At 39.1% G+C, this 16,839-nt stretch overlaps 1 protein-coding gene across 2 annotated transcripts in view; it reads right to left on the bottom strand.

The window, feature by feature from the left end:
* znrf1 (zinc and ring finger 1) overlaps positions 1 to 16,839 on the bottom strand; it is a 75,660-nt gene that overhangs the window by 17,786 nt on the left and 41,035 nt on the right. For both annotated transcript variants that reach the window (XM_042496875.2, XM_042496876.2), the window contains exon 2: positions 4,160 to 4,255. In XM_042496875.2, the coding sequence (XP_042352809.1) occupies positions 4,160 to 4,255 (96 nt within the window). The remainder of the gene's footprint in view (positions 1 to 4,159; positions 4,256 to 16,839) is intronic.

Genomic DNA, 16,839 nt, shown 5'->3' with positions numbered 1-16,839 from the left:
TTAGCTTGAAAAGCAGAAATGAAGCAGCGCATTTGCTGTCAGGGTTGGAGGGTGGTGGTTGTTAGCGCCACAAGCACACTTATACCGTCATATACCGCACAGCCCGGTGATATTTCAGAAAGGTATGAAGTATGAAATATTACATACCACCCAAGCGTCTGCAGCTGTATCACTTTCCAGCCAGCAGAAAGATGTTGGACTCTTGCATTGCACAGATGTTCAATTTTGGTTAGAATTAGAATTGGTTTGGCAATATTTAAAATTTTTCATGAATTTCATGTCATGTGGACGTCAACATTATGATGTGGAGAAGTTGGATTTTGTTCTCCATACCTTATGAATAAATGTTGTTCTTGTAAGTCAGGACATTGGCATGAGATGTTTGGTAGATGTTGGATTTTGGTAACACGAATTAAAACCAACAAAATGTCAACCTCATCTGTTGTCATTATTCTACGCCAAGTTGATGACCTGACACCACAACCTCAGTTCAACCATATATCAAAATCTGGCAGTGTTGGTGGCCAGCTGGGTTACTGTTTGTGTTCTTATGTAGGTTTCTTTCTTCCATTCAAAAATAGATCAGGGTCTCTCTATGGACACTGAATAACAATAAAAATGACAGCTCATTCTCATTCAGAACTTATCAAACAGTGAAAATACTATTGGTAAAGCATACATTTAAACTTTTTTTTATTAGTTTGGCCTTTTTTAAGTAACTAAAATATATTTGTTGCTGACCCCTCCCTATAGTAGTAAACTGCTTAGCTTACATGTCAAATTCAGCCTGCTTCTCCAAACTGAGGGCATGATGACTGTCCTCAACTTTTTATATTACACTGACTAGTACTCCATATAAGTACCCCATACAACCCTGCTTCAAAAATCTCTTTAAAGAACACACCATAGATTTCATAGACTGTTTCTTTCCCCCAAAACATGAAATGCACTAAGGAGTAAAAGACTATTGGTTGCAAAATTGAATAAGTCAACGTGTGGCTGAAAAACAGGAACACAGGGAGAGGCAGAGTGGAGAGGCAGTGAGGTATAAGCTAACAGAGGAACACACAGCAGCTGGACACAAATGATCAATACAGAAAAAATGAAGACCCTGACATTTCTGGCCCCAACAGCCCTACACCGACACATTCTTATCCTAAGTTGTCACATGTTGCTGCTTTGTCGGTGGACTTCCACGTCTACAGATACGCTGCAGGTATCCTCCTGTGTCTGCTCTTTATGTTCCAGGGTGCCGCTACAGATGTCAACAAAAGCACATGGTGGGATTAAGCCACAAGAGCACATGGTTATGTTTATGCAACAAAAGCGCATGGCAACCAAAGCTGGCACAACATCAACAAATGCACATGCTAAGGATCAGGCAACAAGGGTAGGGACAGTTAGGCTTAAGCAAAAAGGGCACATGTTAAGGTATAGGAAAAAAAAACATTATGATGGAAAGCAAACACCAGATCCCAAGTGAAAGTCTAGGGTATGTTGGACCCTTTCACTGCCCCTCCCACCTGCCCTATGCAGACCTTCATGCTCCTTATGCTATGTCATTACAAGTAGCGTTTCAACCTGTTGCCCTACAGCAGGGTATCATGCGGACGCTACAGCTTCCGTCCAGCTGTGTTATCATCTTATAGCACCTGTCTGTGTATTGTGCTGTGGGAGGCACCAGCATGTCATTACACCAAAATCAGCCATGTTCTCAGCTGACACTGCCCCATGGCGAATCATACAGCTGTGCAAGGTGGCTTTTGGAGTTGGGATCTAATGCTGAAATCACTGCAAACTGTCTGTATTTGATCACTTCGGAATGAGAAGGGGCTGCCTAAAGTGCTATACACCACAGCTTTCTCTACATCATGTGGAAACCCAGAAAGGCCGTGCTGAGTATTCATTTTCAGGTTATTGATATTCAGCTATTTATATGACCACACAAATCGCCCAGTTTAAATATGCTAGTTTATATTCACAAATTATGTGCATATGCAAGCATGTAAAATGCAAATAAACTGACTTTTGTAATCATTTGCTTTGTAAAGTGAACTTTGCTGCAGTGTTGGGAAGACACCTGATAGGCTCCTTGTACTGTTCATAAATTTAAACCTGCTGTTGCTTCATTCTTATGTTTGTCATTCTCATCCTCCCAACCTGAAAACTAGCAGCTGAGCACATCATGTTGATTGTGTCTGTTTGCACTTATTGCTGAGGTTCCTGTTAAATAAGCAGATTCAATTTTTTAGGTGGTATTCAGCCATGCCAGACATTTTATTTGCTCCTACACATCAATACTTCAGAACTTGTCCTTTGTTGCCAGATGATGATTCTGTGTGTTGTATTAAAGAGAAGAGGCCATCACCCTGTTTCCAGGCTAGTTTTCCAGCAGCCCCACAGCCTCTAGAGACAAGACTTGAATTCAGAGACAAGACTTGAATCCAGTCACTTTTAGTTGACACTGACACATTAATCATCAGTATAGTGCTGCCTTTGGCAAATAATTGCTTCTGAAGCCAGACAGTACATTTTAAACACCTAAGGCACCAGACTCTACTGACAGAAACATTTTACTTGCTTTTTAAAGATAAAGTCACAAAGTCTGCAACACTGTTTTCAACGCCCACTGAAATCTGTTTGGACTTTGAGGGGAGGGGTCAAGCAGATCCTCTGGGATGACGTGTGCTTGATTTACAAAATGAATGACAAATCAGGAGCAACACTTTTAGACTCATCATGCGGCACAAAATCGTTTTATCTCAATAATCTTGTTTTGAAAACTAATGGAAGCCAAAATCTTTATTAAAAAAAAACTTGCCCAGCCCAAATACTTTTAAAATTGGTGCTCAATGACCAGAAAAACAAAAACCTGAAAAAGATGCTTTTGCTCAAGAGGTAGAAAACCTACAACTACCAGAATTCATTGCACTAGATCAATAAACACACATAGTGGTGGGTGACAGAATGTGAACTTGTCCATTTGACACAATGCTTGCCAACTGGTAACAAACAATTTCATATCCCAGTTAAATGGTGAGCTAAAACATGTTTCTGAAACATTTTAGGCAAGAAACATGTAACTCAGTAACAGGACCTTGGTTTATATTTGATCAGCCTTCCTCAGTTTTACTGTTTGATCTCAGTTTTTTTCGCCACTGTTTACACTGTGCAGGAAGTAGTATGAGCTAAACAGAGTGTTAAAATATGTATCTGAAAACATTTTAAGAGAGAAATAGAAAATGCATTAGCATAATATTGATTATTTTCAGTCAGCACTGCAAAGTTTGACCAAAGTTTAACACAGTTCATTTAAACGACTCAAATTGTCATGATAGAGTTGGTTGAAAATCTGCAAAATATTCTTTAAATGTCCTACTATTTTTAGAAAGTTGATGAAAGCATGGATGTTGTCCAGTTTATTATCTAATGCCTGCACAAAGGGTTTCCAGCATGTATGGGTTTACCATACATCAGGCTGCTGATGTATGGTACTCTTAATTTGCCAGAACGTGTCATTAAGACAAATGGAAGTTTAGATGGTTTGCATAAAATAAACTAGTTTCAGCTCATACACTGGACTAACTTGGTATTTAATGCACCTCTGTCAGTTCATGAGTCCTGTACTTAACACTGTGCTGTGTTGGCCTATGGACAATCGGAACTGAGGTTCAAAGAAACACAGATTTCAAGGCCTCAGATGGGAGCAGGAACGCATGTAAAACTACAGTGATTTTATGTTGCAGTAAGGATGGATAGGGGATACCATTAGGGGTCTGAGCAGCCTTGCTTTAGTTGGTATCAAGAGTGCATGACTGAATATGTCAGCTTGTGTAAACTAATTCTATGAATTTTTATGATTTTCCTCATTTTCTCTCATTCATATTCATCATTTCTTAGGACTAGCTCGACAACAGGCATCGGTCTGTAGACCCACCCACCTCGTCATGCATATTTATCAGTACAGCAGCAGTGTCAGGAGACCTGACACAACACCAATGAATATGAAAAACGTAAAGTACCAAAGTAAAAACCGGGGCAGTTATCAGTTCATTACTTCCTGGCACATCACTGAGCCAAACCTTTCCTATGCACCGCATCAAGCCTCCTGTCATATACAGAAAAGCTACATGCAGAAAGAGACAAAGACCATCCTTACCATTGTAGGAGAGGCGAGGCTTGCTTAGACACATGATGAAGTGAACCTCCATTTCATTGGACGCCACAGACTTGGAGCAGACAGGACACTTGAATCCTAGGATAAACAGCAGACAACAGATCAGTGAAAAAATCAAATATGAAATACAGATTCAGCTTTCACTCAGCTTCATTGTGATCTGTACTTATACAGCACATTTAAAGCAGCTGATGGCCTATAACATCATAACATTAGCTATTTTGAGAAAGAGGGTTAGGGGCATTCTTTGGACGTCCTTTCATGAAATGAAAATACTTCAGATTTAAATGATGTTACACATTTATCTTCTGAGGTAATAATCTAAGTGATGCTCAACATACGGCCGGCAAGCCAAATCCAGTGATTCACACTGGAAATAATTTTTGTACTTTTAGTATACACAAGGTGCCAGATTGCATAAAACAGTATCAAAATAGAGCTTTTTTATTAAAACAAGTGGTGCCAGTTGAGGATCCCCCACACCCCCGACAGAGGTCCCAGCCAAGCCTCCAGTGTCTTAAAACCCTAAAAACATCCTAGAATCCTAGAAATGTCCTTTAGTGAAATGTGTCCTAAAATCCTAGAAATGTACTAAAATCCTAAGAACATCCTAAAGTCCAACAAATGTTCTAAATTCCTAGAAACATTCTAAAATTCATACGTTCTGAAATTTCGAGAAATGTCCTAAAATCCTCGAAATGTCCTTAAATCCTAAAAATGTCCTTAAGTCCAAAAAAGTCCTTAAATCATAGAAATGCCCTTTAATAGTAGATATGTCCTGAAATCCTAGATACATCCTAAGATCCTAGAAACATCCAAAATCTGAGAAATGTCCTAAAATTCTAGAAATGTCCTAAAACTCTAAGAACCTCAAATAATTCAAGTGTGCTCAAGCCCTAAGAATTTCGTAAAATCTCACAAATGTCCTAAAAGCCTAGAAACATCCTTAAATCTTAGAAATGTCCAAAATTCCTGGAAACCTCATAAAGTTTCTAATGTGCTGAAGTCCTAACGTCCTGAATTCCTAAAAAATAGACATAAATCCTCGAAACCTCCTAAAATCCTAGAAACATGTATGGGGCTGCTGTGACTGGCCCCTGGTCTCCTGTTACTTTACTTCGCAAAGGTGGCCCCCAAGCAAAGCACATTGAATATCCCTGCTATAACATCATTAAAAAGTCTATTCCAAGAGAGCATTTTTAGATGTATTTTCATAAAACATTTTTCAGATTGAAACAATATCACACATTTATCTTCTAAGGTGATGATCTTAAGTTTTGGAACCCTTATGATAAGTCACCCTTCAACAGAGCACTTAAGTGTGGCTGTTTTTCTTTGGACCCCCTGGATCCCATCTAATGACAAACCATGACAAACTGTGGATGCTGTGATAGACAGCACAGAGCAGCCTGGATCAAACACTCCCCTGTGAGTCTCCAAAATCATCCTCATGTCAAATGTTGATATACACAGCTATTGCATGCTAGAGATGTTTTACATTTCTTTAGTGTGACTTTAAAAATAGGTCTGGTTTCTGACAGATAAAAACCCAAACTACAAGGTACAAAGTACAAGGTAGATTTATTTCTCATTTTTCTTTAATGTTGTTTAAGAAGAAATTAAATGAAATGAAATAATGATAAAAATCCAAACTAAACCAAAACTCTAAAAAAAAAAAAAAACACTCAAATGTGGACTGAAGCATTAAATCATTTTCCATGATTATGAAAAAGCTTGACCCAGTGAGGATCCAGCTACAGCACTTTGTACAAACATTAAGTGAAGCAGGATTTGAGATAAACACAGCCAACAGAGCATAGTCAAATTTACAAATTTACGAAAGGTACCACTCTGCATGGAACTCATTACCCCTTAGTGTGTTGGTGTTTGCATTTATCTTTTTACTCTGTGAGGTTGCACAGTGCAATCTGCATGTTCATCTATGCAGGAGTTAACCTTCAAATAGCCTGTAAACTTGACAAAAAGCTGTTATGTTTTGGTGTAAACAAGTTCAGATTTTCACATTGATATCGAGTCATAGTGTTTTCAAAACACTGGAGATGCAACGTCTTAGTTATGGTTGTCAAACTATTAGTATTTGTCATGGTATTGTTAAAATGTGATGAAAATGTTGAAAAAGTACTGGTACATACACTGGAATCATTTTTTATAAAGCTTTATATTTAAAACCACAAATAAAATTATCAGTATTTTTGTTTGCATAATCATTAAAATATCAACATTACCAATACCTTATGTAAACACAAGGTACAGTATACTCAACTAGTTTCATGTGTGTTTGTGGCTGTAACACAGCATATGCATTATACATACACACATACAACCACCAGGTCCAGGACCAAGATACCTACTAACAGCTACAGTTGTTAACTTTTATGAAAATAACTTTGTGTCATATTTGCAGAGATCTCTATATTCAGAATGAAGTTCATGAGACAGTCTTTGAAAAAATTCATGTCCCTCCTCTTCCTACTGCCTCTGATGACATTCACTAAGTCTCTAACGCAGCAGTAAGTCATATCAATAATTGTTTGTGAACTTCGGTCAAACTGTCAAACTTGGCAGCGCTGATCAAGTATGAATCAAGACTCTGTTACCATGTTGCTTATTTCTAACCTAAAACATTTTCAGAAACATATTCTAGTGGACTGTTTAGCTGTAACATGAAAAATTTGGTCCGGATGGTGTTTCCAATATGGTGGTCAGGTCATGTTCTCATGTTACAGATAAACAGTACACTAAAATGTTTCTGAAAACATCAGAAAAGCCAATGCAGTAACAGAATCTTGATTCATATTTGATCAGCGTTGCCTAGTTTGACAGTTTGACCACAGTTCACAGAGAGAATGACATGACAGACAGCTGCGTTAGAGACTCGTCAGCTCTGATTGGGTGTTGTTGTTTACATCCAGTGATCCCATTCGAAGTGCTACAAGGCAAGAGAGCAGACAGAGGAGTGTAATTTGTTTGAAGATTATCTGTTTCATTTAGGTCTGTGTGTATACAGTGACAGTTTCAGCAGAAAAAGTGTTTCTTATAAAAGTTACCAACTGCAGCTTTAAGCCAACTAAGACTACTGAAGTCTCATATTAGCTTAGGTTGAACCTAAGGGCATGTTTGTAGTATATAAAGCCAACACAAAGACACAAGTGAAACCTTTTTAAGAGAGACTGTCCTTCCAAGAAGAAAGAGATCATCAGTCATTTCAGCAAGTGCCCAAAAGCAACATCAGTTTACATACAAGTGACAAAAAAGTAATAACGACTGGAGCAATGGAATATATGATGTATTATATATATATATATATATATATATATATATATATATATATAGAGAGAGAGAGAGAGAGAGAGAGAGAGAGAGAGAGAGATATTATTATACATCCACAAAGTGCGTGTTGACAGCATGTCGACAACACATCAGACTTTATAACATTTCTCTCCCATATCCAACAGCATTTATTTAACAATCAGCAATCACTCCTTAACCCATGGGAAACATGGGAAGACAGTAAGGAGCAACAAAAGAAGAAATTACTGAAAAATTAGCAAAGAAAGAAATAATCAAAGAAATGGCAAAACAACAACAACAACAACAATAATAATAATAATAATAATAATAATAATAATAATAATAATAATAATAATAATAATAATAATAATACAAAAAGGCAAATTACCAGGAAAAGTGCCTCAAAAATTTTAATAACGGATGACGGATTAAATAAGTGAATGAATGCTAAAGCATTCTTTATTTTTTCTATGAATTACATGTTCTGTACAAATGATATAACAAGATTTTTTTCATTCTTTGCTTTTACAGTTGGTCTTATTGAAGGTTGATGAGTATACTGCCACCTGTTAAGAGTTCAGAAGATGAAATATCATCTATACATATAGACTTTTTCAAAATACCCAATTAGAATTTGACACATTGAGTGATACCAATGAGTGAAAATTATGGCCTGGGCCCATGGACTAAATGACTTCTGTGGTAGTTTCCTTGACAACAGGTGTCAACAGGACAACATTTTACCATGACACACAGTAACACACACATAGAGACAGACAGAGAGAGAGAGAGAGAGATGGGGGGGGACTCATGAGTTAAAACAATACCAGCTGTCACAAAAAACTTTAATCTCAAATCTATGGAGAAACATTAGTCTGACATTGTGTTAGGTTACACACAGACAGAGAAATTCACCATACACAGAACCCCCTCCACATGGCACCTGACCCGCTTTTCCCTTGGCTGCTATTTTCAGACGCTCCACAGAGAGGAGCAGAAAGAGATGGAGGAAATTAGTGCAAACGAGGTGCAGAAGGAAGGTGAGAGAGTTCAGGTATTTGAAGAGAAATGAAGGGTTATGATGTGTGGTCCATTAGAACTCGAGCTGTGCAGGGAGGTGAGCGTGTGTGTGTGTGTGTGTGTGTGCGCATGCACACATTTTCCTCAGACTCAGCCAAGCACCACAGATCCTTGAGGACTTTTAATATTCAAGGTCAGATAGGGACAAAAATAAATCATAGGACTGGATCATAAATTAATTATGGTGGTGCCTATGTAAGAGAGTGGATGTGGCTATGTTTGTGTTGTGAGAAAGTGGATGTGGCTGTGTGTGTGTTGTGAGAAAGTAGATGTGGCTGTGTGTGTGTGCGTGCTGTGAGAGAGTGGGTGTGGCTGTGTGTGTTGTGAGTGTGTGGATGAGGCTGTGTGTGTTGTGAGTGTGTGGATGAAGCTGTGTGTTTTGTCGGTGTAGAAGAGGCTGTGTGTGTTGTCAGTGTGGATGTGGCCACATGTGTTGTGATAGTACAAGGTACAAGGTGGATTTATTGGTAACAAAATTACATTTATTCTTGATCCTGCTACATTTTTGGAGTTGAGGGATGAGCTGATTAAAATCAGCAGCTACTATGAAGATTTCATCCAGTTGCTTGGTGATGCTGCTCCTGATGGCATTGTTCAATTCCCGCAGTGCATTTTTTAAACTTGCATCAGAGTGTTTATCTCCAACTAGTTCTGCCTATCCAGTGTACCAACTTGATCCGGGATGTCAGGTTTTAACCATGTCTCTGTGAAGATGTGTGCAGAGCAGTCCCAGATCTCCCGTTGCTGAGAAAACGAAAAACACATCTCATCCACTTCACTCTCCTGTGATCAGACACTAGACAGAGGAAGGCTTGGTAGAGGAACAGCTCCCACTCCAATTCAGGCCATCCCCTCTGGTCTGACTGGCTTGTTGGCATATGCCGTCGGTAGGGACCCTTTCGCAGTCTGTTGCATACAGTCCAAGCCCCACACAACTTTTCCCAGTGCTGAAAGTTGTCACTCAGCAGAAGGGGCCATGGTGTTGAAAAAAAATGAAAAATATAACAAAAAAGTAGCAAGGATATGAGAAGCTACTGGCTGCTGCATCTCCATGCGCTGCTGTAATAGTGTGGATGTGGCTGTGTGTGTTGTGAAAGTGTAGAGCAACAGCACTAAAGATATGTGGCAGGAGATTCAAAATGTCACAGGCTACAAAAGCAGGAGTGCCCCCATCATATGTGAGGCCACGCTGCCATATGAGCTGAATTCATTTTATGCTCACTTTAAACTCTTTAACAAAGACTAAGCTGTGAAGTCTCTACCTCCAAAGGACATGCCACTCTCAGTGACCACAGCAGATGTGAGAAAACTCCTGCTGAGAGTGAATATAAATAAGGTAGCTGGTCCAGATAATATTCCAGGGCATGTACAAAAACATGCTGATCAGCTAGCTGCTATTATTACTGACATTTTTAGCATCTCACTCTCACAAGAGACCATTCCCTCCTGCTTTAAGACAGCCATCATTGTTCCTGTTCCTAAAAAGTCTGCTTTGTCTAATTTTATTGACTACCACCCTCTGGCTCTTACCCTGATTCTGATGAAGTGCTTTGAGAAACTGGTTCTCCAGCACATCGAAGACAACATCCCTGCCAGCCTGGACCCTCACCAGTATGCTTTCAGAACCAACAGATCCACAGAGGGTGCCATATCTACTGCTCTTCACTCAGTCTTCACTTAACTTGAGAATAAGAACAGCTACATCAGGAATCTGTTTGTTGAATTTGGCGCAGCTTTCAACACAATCTCACCCATTAAGATGATTGGAAAACTTAAACTCTGGGCTTCAGAACAAAACTCTGCAACTGGACACTGGACTTCTTCATATGCGGACCCCAGAGACTTCGGGTTTGCACTCATACCTCCACTACATTAGTGCTCAACACTGGTGCCCCCCAGGGCTGTGTGCTCATCCCCCTCCTGTTCACACTGTACACCCACAACTGCACTCCCAGACATCAGGAGAACTCTATTGTGAAGTATGCAACGGCACCATCACCTGCCATATTATTAACAACGGTGAGAGTTCATACTGAGGAAATCAACAGCCTTGCAGAGTGGTGCACAGAGAGCAACCTATTGCTCAATGTCAGAAAAACCAAGGAGCTGACTGTTGATTTTAGAAAGAAGGAGGCAAAGACACACACTCCTGTCTACATCAGTGAAGCTGAGGTGGAGCAGGTGAACAGCTATAGGTTCTTTGGAATTAACATCACTAAGAACCTTTCTTGATCATCACACATCAGCACCCAGGTTGAAAAAGCACAGAAAATGCTCTACTTCCGACGGTAACTTAGGAAGGCTAAATTCCAGAGCAAGATCCTGGTTAACCGCTACAGAAGAGCAATAGAAAGCATACTGACTGAAAACATCATCAACTGGCATGATTTGTGCACAGCCCAGGACAAAAAGGCTCCACAGTGGGTGATTAAAATTCGAGTCAAGTCAATTTTATTTATAAAGCCCATTATCACAAAGGGCTCAATCTAAATCTCAGAGGGCTTTACAGCATACGATATCCCTCTGTCCTTAGACCCTCACATTGACTAAGGAAAAACTTAGCCCAAAAATCCCTGTAATGAGGAAAAAAATGGTAATAACCTCAGGAAGAGTGACTGAGGGGGGACCCCTCTTTCAGAACAGCCAGACGTGCAATAGATGTCATAAAAAAAACAGTTAAATTAGAGTAGATGACAAAATGATACATGAGGAGGAGACAGAGAGATAGAAAAACAGGGAGGGAGAAAGAGAGAGAGGGGTAGAGATGCACACCAACAATAATGGTAACAATAACATAACATATAACAATAGTAATTGACATAAAATTAATAAAGGTAATTTATGATGGCATGTGATGTGACGGCAAAAAGCTCAGTCCGGCTCGATAAGTGACTGCTGCTGAGGAGAAAGACTAATATTAAATTCTGAAATATGTTTCTGTATCATGATAAAGGGATAAAAGGGAGAGGGAGATTTGATTCCATGTCTTTGTGCTGCTTTCTGTCATTTAGCTAATAAAATAAAGGTGTTTACATAAAAATCTTCATGCAGTTTTCAATCATCCTTTCGAAAGGTCAGTGGATGACATGGATACTTTGGACGCTTTGTTTCGCTTTACACACATTTGCTATTGTTGTTATTGTTATAAGGCTGTCTTAATTACTTCACCCAGTGCATTCTTAACTTGTTATTTCATGCATGCATAAACAGGGACAACCCGCTGTACATTATGACTTAAATACCAAGTGTAGAATTTAATCAAAAACAGCAATACATGCTTCCAGTCACAAAAGTGAAACATAATGTATAATATATATATAAAACCTTAATACCTATATTCGTCATCTCTGCTTTAGATAACATTACAGATTTTACACAGCAGTGAGTTTAGACAGACCATGTCAGGTACAAAGATTATATTAATATTAATAATGTAATTATGACAAAGTGTTGTATCCAGGTCCAGGTGTTAATCATGAAAAAAAAATGTAAAGTTACTCAGCTATTTAATGATAGGGAAACTGCATTAAGATGAGGAATATATTCCAAAATAATGTCTCAAATTTTAAAATGCAGAATTGACAAAGCCCAGCTCATTTCCATGCATCTTTTGTAGTGGCTGCAGGTGCTGCATGTATTTGCCCCTCAGTATTGAGAGGACTCACTTAAATTAAACTGAATGTTGTGCTATCCTATTTCTATTCAGCCCTCTGTGATGTTTTAGTAATGAAAAACATCAGTGAATCAAAGTTGCATGGAAAGCAGGGCTACGCTGTGATACAATAATTAACATTCAGTGAGCGGTGGGGATCAAAGCTGAATAATGACTCAAATGCTAAATCACTTGTTCGGCTTTCACTTTGGATTTTCCTGTGGCTGGCTCGTCACTGTGATGATGGCGTCTCACTAAATCATCATTTCTGTCAGGACCACCAGCACATCATCACAGCTAGGCCCCATTGGTCAAAGATAACCCCAGATGACTTCTCATACACTGGAGCAAAACAAATGTAATATGCATGAAGGCTAAAATACCACCCAGGAAATACATGATAATTAATGTTTTATCAATAGAGGATAATTTAATTAGGGCCAGTATGAATTATTTTATGTCTCAGCCTGGTTCCAAATGTCCACAGTCACAAAAAAGAGATGCAAAAATAACAGCACTCAAAAAGGAGGTGAATAACATTTATTTTGGCAGGACACTGTCATATCTTTGTTCTTGGATTTTTCTAACAGCAGATGGATCCTTGAAAACTTCCCTGTCAGATGGGTACTGTCACACTCACAAGCTTTTGTGAATGTGAAAAGGGATAAATCTGCTTACTTTTTTCATCACAAAAGAGTCATTAAGATGAATACTCAGAAAGTTAAACATTAACTACAGTATTTATCTTTTCAAACGTGGCTGTTATTTAACCCTGCTTTTCTTGTACAGCATTAAGAGGCCTTTTGCAAGTATTAAAACCCTTGTAACAGGGTTTCTTTAAAAAAATAGGAAAAAGAAAAATCCAAAACTTGGCATGAAAAGTCCCCAAAATTGACAAAATAATTACATTAACTGACCTAAAACTTGGCTTAAAAAAAGAATTAGAAAATGATCAAATGACTAGAGAAAAGGATCAAGAAAACTAAATTTATACTTATTATAATTCTATATTTAAATGAGATTACAGAATTGTTATCATTATTAAGATCTATTATTTTTATTTTATTTTCTTGCAACTTTTTTACAAATGTCTTGCTATTTTTTGGGTCATTTCTTTAAAAGTTGCTTACTGTCTTCTTTCCATGAAATCAAACCAATTTTCTCAGGTTATTTGAAACAACTGAAACAGTCTATTATAGCTAAAGTGATTAAAAATGCACTTGAGATAAACAATGATTCATCCACCTATCCTTATTTTAATATAATCTATATAAATATATATTATCCAAATCCAAACATATTCTTCAGCACTAATTTCCAAATACTGATAATCATAATAATATGCAACCCAGTAGCGCCCTTAAATAAACTTAATTTCACAGCAGAGGGATTCAGCTGAAAGGGAGAGAAAAATAATAAGCACTAGTGCTGTTTTCAAAAGCAAGGTACTAAAGTGAGACAGAGATAATAAACTAAGGCTAATTATTATTATATAATACAATATAGGATAAATGCAAACAAGTTCTAAGGGCTATTGGACCGGAGAAAGACCTGTTGGGCCATCAGTCATCAGTACAGATATCTGGGAGTAGGCAGTGGAACCAGAATGTTTTCTTTGACCACATCTGGATGCATCTTCTTACATTAAGTGTTCATTTCTTGTCATGCTCATCCCTACTCAGGGGCCCAGTATGCATTAGGTATACAGCATTATACCTAATTATACCTACAGCATAATCTTCATTCTGAGCATGTGTTGGGACAATGCATTTTTTCACATGCACCTCAACCACTTATTTGGAAATGTAAGGAAATATAAGGTTTTGCCAGCTAAAATTTGAAAAGAGGTTGCAATTAGAACCCCTTTCCTTATGCACAAAAAACCCACTAGTCCTTTACCAGTGAGATGCAATGATGCGCCAACACAAAATACCGTCTGTCTCCAGCCAAGCAGAGCTCAAATATCAATCCAAATGAGTCTGCACCAAATTTAAAGAGAGACTGATAAAGAAAGATGCAGAAGGTGGGGCTCCCAGGTTATTCAGGGTGCTTAGAGCATACTAGCATGATCTGGCACCAGATTCAGGCAGCCAAGAAGGAGAAAAGACACCTGCATGTAGTATTTTTATATCTGGCTACCGCGTTTGTTTCAGTGCCACATAGCCTTATTTGCAGTGCTTTTGAATATTTTAGGGTACCAGGAATAGTTGTCAGCTTAGTGAAAGCATATTTTCAGGACATTAGATTATGTATAAGTACGGCAGATTTCACAATAGACTGGCAGAGGCTGGAGATTATTATTATGGGGGGTGGGGGGCAATCCCAGCTGTCATCAAGCAGAAGGCGGGGTACACCCTGGACAGTTTGCCAGACCGGGGCCGACACATAGACAGACAACCATACACGCTCACAGTCACACCTAATGGCAATTTAGAGTCACCAATCAACCTGAGCTGCATGTCTGTGGACTGTGGGAGGAAGCCGGAGACCCCGGAGAGAACCCACGCACACACGGGGAGAACATGCAAACTCCGCACAGAAGGGCCCCCGCCCAGACCGAACCCTGTTCCAACCGGCATTCGAACCAGGGACCCCCTTGCTGTGAGGCAACAGTGCTAACCACAAAGCCACCGTGCTGCCCAGTATCTCATTATGTCAAGGGAAATTAAATTATAGGAAATTTATCATAGATGATGAGGAAATTCCAACAATTAGGGAAAGGTCAGTGAAGAGCCTTGGTAGGTGGTGCAATGTGGATTTGAATGATGTTCAGCAGGTTGTGCAATTTAGAAAAGATAAAGGACTGGATAGAAGAGATGAGTCAGGGCTCCCAGGAAAGTTGAAGTGGTGGTGTTTGCAGTTTGGGTTATTTCCTAGGCTAATGTGGCCACTGTCAATCTATGAAGTCCCAGTATCTGTTGTGGAGAGAATGGAAAGGGTGGTTAGCTCATATATTAGGAAGTGGTTAGGCGCTCCCAGGTGTCTAAGTAGTGTGGCATTGTATGAGAAAGGGACACTTCAGCTGCCAGTATCTAGCTTAACAGAGGAATTTAAGCGCACCAAGGTTAGGGGAGAGTTGTTGATAGCCAGGAGTAAGGATGTAATAGTAAGGAGCATGGTTCCAAATCCATCCAAGGGGAGAAAATGGAATCCAAGAGTGGCAGTTCAGGACGCAGAGGCTGCTCTTAGGCATGCAGAGATAGTAGGTGATGTTCAATTTGGTGTGGAATACAGTAGGCCCCAAGGATAGAAGAAAACTGGTAGTGGAACAGGTACATAGGCAGGAGGAGACTGTAAGGGGTGCTAAGGCAGTGGTTTAGGCTAAGCAGGGTCAGTGGTTGAATTGGGAAAGTGTAGAGAGGAGGAAGCTTAGCTGGAGGGACCTGTGGAGTTTGGATTTATATTAGATTTCTGTTAAGGGTTACATTTGATGTGTTGCCAACCCCCCAGAACTTGAAGCTCTGGGTAAATGGCAACTCATCATGCCCATTGTGTTCAGGTACTGCAACTTTAAGACATATTTTGTCAAACTGTAAAGTTGGTTTATCACAGGGCCGGTATACGTAGCGACATAATCAGGTGCTGAGAAGCTTAGCTGCAGGTATTGAGGAGAGCAGAAGACATGTGAATTCAGGAGGTTTTAAAAAAGAGAGTCTAGATATCCAGTGTGTTTGTGATAGTCAGGACCGAAAATTGAAAAAGCCCCTTAGAAAACAACATGGTAGGCATTTTTGAGGAAAAGCATTTTAAGCATTGTTTCTATATGATTTTTTAGTGCTGAATCCATTTCTGCCGGTTGCCCAGCTGTAAAAGTTACCGTTTAGTCATAATTATTGATTAATTAGCATAATTATTGATTAATCGCCCAAAGTTAGAAATTGCTATCAATTTCCTATTTGTCAATTCAAGCCCATATTTGTATCTTTCTGACAAACACAGAGGTCACATGACCTCTTTAAACCATAAATTACACACATTTTCCCACAATTTTCGCATAAACTATATAGTTTCTTTTATCCCCGTGGGATCAAGGGATATCAAGGACCCAAATGCCAACAATCTCAGTAACAAATAGACTTTGAGGATTCAGGAAATGTATGATATTTCTTTGTGAGAGGTTATTGTGAGCCTTAAAATAGCAGTAACCGGCTCAGGCCCATTCACCTCCATTCATTCTTTGCACCAGCATTATGTAAACAAAAAAACCCACACCAATTGTTTAGATGTAATGATATTATTACTAGGCTTTACACGATCACGATTTTTGGGCCGATCGCCGATCACCGATCAGTGAGTTTAAATAAACTGATAACCGATCACCGATCCGATCACGTGAGGAGCAATATTTAAATTACTTGTTTATGTACTTATATACTAATGTGGTGTTTCCTGAGTATCAATCTTGCCATGCCCCAGTCTGACTGAGATACAAGGGTTAAACATCAATGACCTCTGGAGGGCATTAAAGGACTGACAGGTTCAGTTAAGTTCAGTCTGGACAATCAAAAATATAACCCAAGACAAAAATAATTAGCACAACTTAGCAGTACGACGTGGACTCTCTCTCTGGGAATCTGCCACGTCTGGAGCATGTTCTCCTATTTTGTCACCAACGCTG

The sequence above is a fragment of the Plectropomus leopardus genome, chromosome 7 (genome assembly GCF_026936395.1).
Source record: "Plectropomus leopardus strain MGB_pleo_1.0 chromosome 7, ASM2693639v1, whole genome shotgun sequence".
NCBI classification, from domain to species: Eukaryota; Metazoa; Chordata; class Actinopteri; order Perciformes; family Serranidae; genus Plectropomus; species Plectropomus leopardus.
The sequence above is the reverse complement of the archived record's forward strand: the minus strand, read 5'-3'. Positions and strand labels throughout refer to the sequence as shown.